The 9,799-nt window shown below is 37.5% G+C and overlaps 1 protein-coding gene across 1 annotated transcript; it reads left to right on the top strand.

The window, feature by feature from the left end:
• Positions 1-8,401: 8,401 nt before the first annotated feature.
• Positions 8,402-9,077, top strand: LOC108513164 (60S ribosomal protein L17-like). The gene is made up of 2 exons (XM_017848851.1): positions 8,402-8,555; positions 8,607-9,077. The coding sequence occupies exons 1-2, from the start codon at positions 8,435-8,437 to the stop codon at positions 9,038-9,040; spliced, it is 555 nt and encodes a 184-aa protein (XP_017704340.1). The 5' UTR covers positions 8,402-8,434; the 3' UTR covers positions 9,041-9,077.
• The last annotated feature ends 722 nt before the right edge of the window (positions 9,078-9,799 follow it).

Genomic DNA, 9,799 nt, shown 5'->3' with positions numbered 1-9,799 from the left:
GAGATAACACTTCGCTCCATTGAGAATGACCAAACTCAAACTCAAAACTTTTGAGACAGATCTCAACCAACTTAGAGGTTTATTTTGCCAATGTTGAGAATGTGCCTGGGAAAAAGAAACACAAGTTACACTAGGATCTGTGGCTTGTGCTTTTTCCAAAAAGAGTTTTGACGACTTCAATATTTAAAGAGAAAAGAGTGGGCAGGAGGGGAAGGAGAAAAAGTTAAAACAAAGATAATTATGCATTCATCTTGTGCATGCTAGATCTGCATTTAACATAAAATAAAGTAAGCATGGAGTAGAGAAAGAAGTCAAATATATATTTGTCTTGGGGTAGGCTGAGGCATGATTTCTAGTCTTGTCCTTTTTTGGTACCTGTGAAGTTAAGCTGTTAATTTACACTGTCAGGATGAGATTAAACAGAACTCTGGTTCAGGATTAATTTGTAGGGGGATACGTATTGTGAAAGATTTTGGGATCCTCAAGGAATTTCCTCGTGAGCAATTTGTGAGAGAGGCCGCCTGGGGAGATAGGGTGGCCTTCCATATTGCAGTTATCTGTTTGGAAACATAAAGGATGGCAGTTGTTTTGTTTTGCCTTGTTTTGTTTGTGTGACTCAATTCCCAAGCTGAATTATTCATTTGGTTTAGTGAATTTGGGGTCCTGAGACATTATTTTCCTTTCACATTCCCCCTCCATTCTTCAAAATATTTCACAGAAAGCAATGTAGAAGAAAATAAGTCTCTGGTTATGGGTTTCATCTGATCCCTTGTCACTGAGGTTTATTCCTAGAAGGTTAGATCCCACGTTGTAAGAAAAACTCATTATAGGAGGTCATGAAGTCTGGTGTCCCACAGAGAGAAATAGAGGGAGGAAGTAAGAAGAAAAATAAAAAGGAAGGAGAAAAAAAAGACCAAAGCCACATTATAGCAACAAAAGGAAAGTCAATTCTGGAAAATTGATTTAAGCTGTATTACTGAGACGTCCATCTATCAGCAGGGAGACAAACACACACACACACACACACACACACACACACGCACACACACGCACACAGTTGCTATTATTTCTCTCAAAGTTTAAGTTGTCTAGCATAAGCTTGCAGGACTTTAAGAAAAACACAACAGTTTTAATTTTCAGTGATTCTAAGTCAGAAGAATAAGAGAGAAAAAAAATTGAAAATATTGGTTTGGAGGCCTGTAGGCAGGAAAGAATTCAGGCTCTAGGCCAGGAAAATTGTAGACAAATAATAAAAATGGAAAACAATGCACAAGGCTATAATTTAATAACAGGTATACTATAGTTTCTTCAGAAACCTATTTTTCCTCTCTCCAGCCCCTCATTTTTACTACAGACAAATCATAGTGGGACCAATTTATTTGCAAAATACGTTTTAGTCTTATTATTCTTGGTCTGATTATTTGCATGAAGTGAAGCTAGAATATTTGCCGTATAGGCTTTTTTTTTTAAATTGGTGAGGATGAGGAGAAAAGGATCACTTACACACTGCTGCTGGGATTGTACACTAGTACAGTCATAATGAAAAACACTATGGAGTTTGTTTTTAAAAAATTAAACATAGAAATACTACATGACTCAGCAATCCCACTACTGCACATATATCTAAAAGGAAAATATATCAGTATGTCAACACGATACCTGCACTTCTATGTTTATTACAGCATTATTTACAATAGTGAATATATAAAATCAACCTATGTATCCAACAATGGATAAATTGATAAAGAAAATATGGTATACATACACAACGGAATGCTATTCTTCCATAAAACAAAATGAAATTCTAGCATTTGTGACCAAATAGATGAACCTGGAGGACATGATGCTAACTGAAATATACCAGACACAGAAGGACAAACACTGCCTGATTTCACTCATATGTGGAATCTGAAAAAAAGGAAAAAAAATGATGTCGTAGAAGCAGAGAAGAACAGTAGTTACCAGAGATGGTGAAAAGGAGGGGGTAGGAGATTTGGAAGATGACGGGTAATGGGTACAAAGTTACAATTATGTAGGAGGAATAAATTTTGGTTTTTTATTGCAGGTGCAATAGATGGTTAACAGTAAAATAATGCATATTATAAAACAGCTAGAAGAGATACTTTTGAATGCCCTTAAAACAAATAAATGATCAATGCAGGAGGTGACAGATACACTAAATACTCAGACTGAATGATTATATAGCAAAGATATATATTGAAGCATCAAATATTACCCCATAAATATCTACAATAACAATATATCAACTTTAAAACATAATAATTAAAAAAGGAAATGGCAGAAGTGCTAAGAAATCAATATGGTAAGAAAAATAAAACTATTTAAGATGGACTCTTGTTTTTTTTTTGAGACCGAGTCTCGCTCTGCTGCCCAGGCTGGAGTGCAGGAGTGCAGTGGCATGATCTTGGCTCACTGCAACCTCTGTCTCCTGGGTTCAAGCAATTCTCCTGTCTCAGCCTCCCAAGTAGCTGGGACTACAGGCGCCCGCCACCACGCCTGGCTAATTTTTTGTATTTTTAGTAGAGACGGGGTTTCACCGTGTTAGCCAGGATGGTCTCAATCTCCTGACCTTGTGATCCACCCACCTTGGCCTCCCAAAGAGCTGGGATTACAGGCGTGAGCCACCATGCCCGGCATAAAATAGATTTGTATTAGCCCTAAGTTAAGGACTTTACAAAGAAGAAATGTAGAGATTATTAAATTAAATGTTAAGAAAGTAAATAATACAAATCCCAAGGTCATTAGAAGTCATCCTTCCAAGTTCCAAATCTTAAGATCATAGATCATTTGATATTATGGCAGAATGGATTGTTTTTAACTGATGAATTCACTGAGATCAGATAATTACAGAGTCTACATTAAGCTTGAATATACTAAGTTGTCAATAAGCATCATGCATGATGCTTATTAATCATTTTAAAATTCCTATATTTTGTAATTAAATTAGTTCTATGAATCAATGTGAATTAAATAATGTATCAGCATGTTAAGTGTTCCCTATTGTCTCAGAAATTTGGCTGAAGCCCCAAACTTAGAAGAATGTACAATAGTGTCTGCATATTCCAAAGCAAGGTGCTAGATGTATCTATCCACAATTTGGTAAAATAAAGAATAAATCCAACCATCACTGTCACTTCTAACTTTTCTCAGAAAAAAGAAAGAAATTCAAAAGAAATTGTTGGAAGGGAACGAATAAAAATAGATTAAGCTTTGACTTTTATATTTTTCCTTTCAAACTAGGTAAGATAGTCCCTAGGGTTGAGGGTACATGTAAGAAAGACGGCTCACCCTTCTCCCCATCTGAATGCTGGGTGGGCAGCCGAAAATCTGTAGGTTCTTCCTGCCTCCTAGGTGACAAATGGCGAAAAATAAACTTACCAGGCGAGCATAATCAATGTTTCCTAGATTTTGAGGACTTGTGCATATGTACAGAGTCAGGTGCCAGTTTTCAATATAGAAGATCCCATATGGCAGTGAGGGCAGCTAACTTGTTCACCATCCTGGCATGGCACTAATGATTTAGTTTTACTTTGTTCAAGTGGATGTTATAGAAGTAGCTGGATTTGTGCCACCTTAAAGAGATCCCAATATCTGAATATTGGACAGTTGTTATAAGTGACCAGTGAGTTATTGCATCTGAAAAAGATGTCACTAAAATATTGGTAAGCAGATTGATCAGAGTGGAGATAGGAGTATTCCAGGCAATTCAATAAACTGGTTATTACACTATGATAACTCACAAAATGAAAGTAATGACAAATAACTTTTACATATGGGGACATTTTGAAACCCTCTAACAATAAAATCTTCTAGTTACAGTTGGCAGATAAAACACAAGATGCCCAGCCACAGTCTGCCCAGTTGGCAGGCTGGTAGGGCATGGTCTGAAAGCTTCAATTGCTGTCTCCATCGGGAAGGCTTAACTCTTGNAACAGGTATACTATAGTTTCTTCAGAAACCTATTTTTCCTCTCTCCAGCCCCTCATTTTTACTACAGACAAATCATAGTGGGACCAATTTATTTGCAAAATACGTTTTAGTCTTATTATTCTTGGTCTGATTATTTGCATGAAGTGAAGCTAGAATATTTGCCGTATAGGCTTTTTTTTTTAAATTGGTGAGGATGAGGAGAAAAGGATCACTTACACACTGCTGCTGGGATTGTACACTAGTACAGTCATAATGAAAACACTATGGAGTTTGTTTTAAAAAATTAAACATAGAAATACTACATGACTCAGCAATCCCACTACTGCACATATATCTAAAAGGAAAATATATCAGTATGTCAACACGATACCTGCACTTCTATGTTTATTACAGCATTATTTACAATAGTGAATATATAAAATCAACCTATGTATCCAACAATGGATAAATTGATAAAGAAAATATGGTATACATACACAACGGAATGCTATTCTTCCATAAAACAAAATGAAATTCTAGCATTTGTGACCAAATAGATGAACCTGGAGGACATGATGCTAACTGAAATATACCAGACACAGAAGGACAAACACTGCCTGATTTCACTCATATGTGGAATCTGAAAAAAAGGAAAAAAAATGATGTCGTAGAAGCAGAGAAGAACAGTAGTTACCAGAGATGGTGAAAAGGAGGGGTAGGAGATTTGGAAGATGACGGGTAATGGGTACAAAGTTACAATTATGTAGGAGGAATAAATTTTGGTTTTTTATTGCAGGTGCAATAGATGGTTAACAGTAAAATAATGCATATTATAAAACAGCTAGAAGAGATACTTTTGAATGCCCTTAAAACAAATAAATGATCAATGCAGGAGGTGACAGATACACTAAATACTCAGACTGAATGATTATATAGCAAAGATATATATTGAAGCATCAAATATTACCCCATAAATATCTACAATAACAATATATCAACTTTAAAACATAATAATTAAAAAAGGAAATGGCAGAAGTGCTAAGAAATCAATATGGTAAGAAAATAAAACTATTTAAGATGGACTCTTGTTTTTTTTTTGAGACCGAGTCTCGCTCTGCTGCCCAGGCTGGAGTGCAGGAGTGCAGTGGCATGATCTTGGCTCACTGCAACCTCTGTCTCCTGGGTTCAAGCAATTCTCCTGTCTCAGCCTCCCAAGTAGCTGGGACTACAGGCGCCCGCCACCACGCCGGGCTAATTTTTTGTATTTTAGTAGAGACGGGGTTTCACCGTGTTAGCCAGGATGGTCTCAATCTCCTGACCTTGTGATCCACCCACCTTGGCCTCCCAAAGAGCTGGGATTACAGGCGTGAGCCACCATGCCCGGCATAAAATAGATTTGTATTAGCCCTAAGTTAAGGACTTTACAAAGAAGAAATGTAGAGATTATTAAATTAAATGTTAAGAAAGTAAATAATACAAATCCCAAGGTCATTAGAAGTCATCCTTCCAAGTTCCAAATCTTAAGATCATAGATCATTTGATATTATGGCAGAATGGATTGTTTTAACTGATGAATTCACTGAGATCAGATAATTACAGAGTCTACATTAAGCTTGAATATACTAAGTTGTCAATAAGCATCATGCATGATGCTTATTAATCATTTTAAAATTCCTATATTTTGTAATTAAATTAGTTCTATGAATCAATGTGAATTAAATAATGTATCAGCATGTTAAGTGTTCCCTATTGTCTCAGAAATTTGGCTGAAGCCCCAAACTTAGAAGAATGTACAATAGTGTCTGCATATTCCAAAGCAAGGTGCTAGATGTATCTATCCACAATTTGGTAAAATAAAGAATAAATCCAACCATCACTGTCACTTCTAACTTTTCTCAGAAAAAAGAAAGAAATTCAAAAGAAATTGTTGGAAGGGAACGAATAAAATAGATTAAGCTTTGACTTTTATATTTTCCTTTCAAACTAGGTAAGATAGTCCCTAGGGTTGAGGGTACATGTAAGAAAGACGGCTCACCCTTCTCCCCATCTGAATGCTGGGTGGGCAGCCGAAAATCTGTAGGTTCTTCCTGCCTCCTAGGTGACAAATGGCGAAAATAAACTTACCAGGCGAGCATAATCAATGTTTCCTAGATTTTGAGGACTTGTGCATATGTACAGAGTCAGGTGCCAGTTTTCAATATAGAAGATCCCATATGGCAGTGAGGGCAGCTAACTTGTTCACCATCCTGGCATGGCACTAATGATTTAGTTTTACTTTGTTCAAGTGGATGTTATAGAAGTAGCTGGATTTGTGCCACCTTAAAGAGATCCCAATATCTGAATATTGGACAGTTGTTATAAGTGACCAGTGAGTTATTGCATCTGAAAAGATGTCACTAAAATATTGGTAAGCAGATTGATCAGAGTGGAGATAGGAGTATTCCAGGCAATTCAATAAACTGGTTATTACACTATGATAACTCACAAAATGAAAGTAATGACAAATAACTTTTACATATGGGGACATTTTGAAACCCTCTAACAATAAAATCTTCTAGTTACAGTTGGCAGATAAAACACAAGATGCCCAGCCACAGTCTGCCCAGTTGGCAGGCTGGTAGGGCATGGTCTGAAAGCTTCAATTGCTGTCTCCATCGGGAAGGCTTAACTCTTGATCCCTTGCAGACATTCCCTAGCATCAGCCTGGAATGTGGCAGCCCTACTCTGCAGCTAGACACAGAGGAACAGCAGCATTAACAGTAGTCTGGCCTTCAGGGACTTCTACTCCTAGGAAAAGGAAGAGTGTACCATATTAAGAGAATGCTCCATGGGACAACATAATCCAGATGATAGACCTTGAGTCCCAGAACTTTCTGCTGGTGGGAAGTTTCTTTCAGCAGAGGCGCAGGTGCTATGCTGGGCTAAATGGGGAAAGTCGGCAGCTATTACCCAACAGTCAGGCAGCTGTGGTACTTGTGAATCGTCTTGGAGAAGGGGATTCATTTCCTCCCCTCCGCCAGTATTGCAGACACAGCTGAGGCTTCTCCCATGAAAGCTCAATGTAGGCACAACTATAGACAGCCTTTCTGGGACACTTCAGAATGACTGCATCCTACAGAAGGAGTGACCTCCAGGTTCAGCCTTGCACAAGGGCTAGAGTCACAATTCCTCTCTACTTGGAAAAGCAACATTCCTGCTGATAAAAGAGATGCCTGTCTGATTTGAATAGCCAGAACAATGGGTCAGGAGTGTGTCTGCAAGTTGCATTGCTTTTCTGCTGGCTTGGCAGGGGAGCTGAGGTGGTCCCCACTTTTCCCGTGATAAGACCTCAGTGTGTTTCACTGAGAGCTCACTCAGCCACCTCTGTCGAAGCTGGGACCTTTGCTTATCACTGAGTATTACGTTCATCCAACTGCTTTAGTCGCAACTGGTTTCTACCAAGAGACATGTCTCCTGCTGGCCTGAAGCAGGAACTAGTCAAACCAGTAAATAAGATATTGGGAGAAAAATAAATAAATAAATAAATAAACATTTGCATACCATAAGGAAATGAGAGAAGCTTTAAGAGATCTCTGGCGTTCCAACCCCGTAGGAGACTGAACTTGCTCACACAGTGAGCACATTATTACTACAGCCAGCATCTGCAAAAGCCATCATACAAAGGCTCTCTATAACCAAGAATCGATATGAAGTCTTCACCTCTAAAAGAACCAAGAGCCAAATTAGGCTACAATAAATTATACACATTAAGTTACAATCTTAAGAGAGAAAATAATAATAAGAAAATAGTCTAATGGAAAATAAATTCGAGAACAATTAGAATAGTCCACCCAAATAAAAGGGAACAAGAAAAATAATTATGGTAATAATAAGAAGGAATCAAAAGAAATAGACGAAGTCTCCAATAAATATGGGATTATGTAAAATTGCCAAATATAAGAATAATTGGTGTACCTCAGGGAGAAGATAAAGCAAAAAGTTTGGGAAATTTATTTGAGGGAATAATTGAGCAAAATATCCCTGGCCTTACTACAGACTCAGATGTCAATATACAAATGCTCAAAAAATTCCAGAGAGATTAATTGAAAAAAGGTAATCAGCAAGGCATAACATCATCAGGCTATCTACAGTAAACAAGAAGGATAGAATTCTAAGAGCATTGAGACAGAAACATCAAGTAACATATTAAAGAAAACTTATCGGATTAACAGCAGACTTCTCAGAAGCAACCATGCAAGCTAGAAAGGACTGGGGTCCTATCCTTAGCTTCCTTAAACAGAATAAGCGTAAGTCAAGAATTGTGTATCCAGGAAAACTAAGTTTTATGAATGAAAAAGAAATAAAGCCATTTTCAGACAAGAAAACGCGGAGGGATTTGTTAATACCAGAACAGACCTGCAATGAATAATAAAACGAGCAGCAAGTCTTGAAACAAAAGATCAATATGCACCAGAATAAAACCTCTTGAGCTCTTTCCCTAAGTGGCCTGAGGTAATCTGTGAAAATGGCTCGCTATTCACTTGACCCGGAGAACCCCACGAAATCATGCAAATCAAGAGGTTCCAATCTTCGTGTTCACTTTAAGAACACTCGTGAAACTGCCCAGGCCATCAAGGGTATGCATATTCGAAAAGCCACAAAGTATCTGAAAGATGTCACTTTACAGAAACAGTGCNTTCGAAAAGCCACGAAGTATCTGAAAGATGTCACTTTACAGAAACAGTGCGTACCATTCCGACGTTACAATGGTGGAGTTGGCAGGTGTGCCCAGGCCAAGCAGTGGGGCTGGACACAAGGTCGATGGCCCAAAAAGAGTGCTGAATTTTTGCTGCACATGCTTAAAAACGCAGAGAGTAATGCTGAACTTAAGGGTTTAGATGTAGATTCTCTGGTCATCGAGCATATCCAAGTGAACAAAGCACCTAAAATGCGCCGACGGACCTACAGAGCTCATGGTCGGATTAACCCATACATGAGCTCTCCCTGCCATACTGAGATGATCCTTACTGAAAAGGAACAGATTGTTCCTAAACCAGAAGAGGAGGTTGCCCAGAAGAAAAAGATATCCCAGAAGAAACTGAAGAAACAAAAACTTATGGCACGGGAGTAAATTCAGCATTAAAATAAATGTAATTTAAAGGAAAAAACAAAAACAAAACAAAACAAAACAAAAAACCTCTTGAAAGCATAAAACTCACAAGGTCTATGAAAGAATAACACAACGAAGAAAACAAGGTATTTAGGTAACAATTAACATGATGACTGGAAGAGTACCTCACATCTCAATATTAGCATTGGACATAAATGGCCTACATTCTCCATTGCAAAGACACAGATTGACAGAATGAACAAAAAGTAACAAACCAAACAGCTGATGTCTTCAAGAGACTCACCTAACGTATAAGGATTCTTATAAACTCAAGGTAAAGGAGTTGAAAAGATATTCCATGCAAATGAAAACCCAAAGTGAGCAAGATCAGCCATTTTGTATTAGACTACACAAACTTCAAAGCAACAATAGTGGAAAAGAAACAGAAGGACATTATATAATAAAATGATCAATCCGACAAGAAGATATCACAATCCAAAATTTATATGCACCTAACTTTGGAGCTCCCAGATTTCTAAAACGATTACTACAAAATCTAAGAATTAAGGCAGAGAGCAACACAATAATAGTGGGAGAATTCAATACTCCACTGACAGCACTATACAGATCATTAAGACAGAAAGTTAACAAAAAAAAAAAAAAAAACCCAATGGTTATTAACTATACTCTAAAACAAATGAATCTAACAGACACTTACAGAACATTCTACCTAACAACTGCAGAATATACATTCCTCTCATCAGCACATGAAACATTCTC

This window comes from Rhinopithecus bieti, unplaced genomic scaffold (genome assembly GCF_001698545.2).
Source record: "Rhinopithecus bieti isolate Rb0 unplaced genomic scaffold, ASM169854v2 scaffold_32193, whole genome shotgun sequence".
NCBI classification, from domain to species: Eukaryota; Metazoa; Chordata; class Mammalia; order Primates; family Cercopithecidae; genus Rhinopithecus; species Rhinopithecus bieti.
This window is presented reverse-complemented; position numbering and strand designations above follow the sequence as displayed.

What these genes read in the sequence shown, in the direction of transcription:
- LOC108513164 (XM_017848851.1), top strand. Translation starts at nt 8,435, where the DNA reads ATGGCTCGCTATTCACTTGACCCGGAGAACCCCACGAAATCATGCAAA.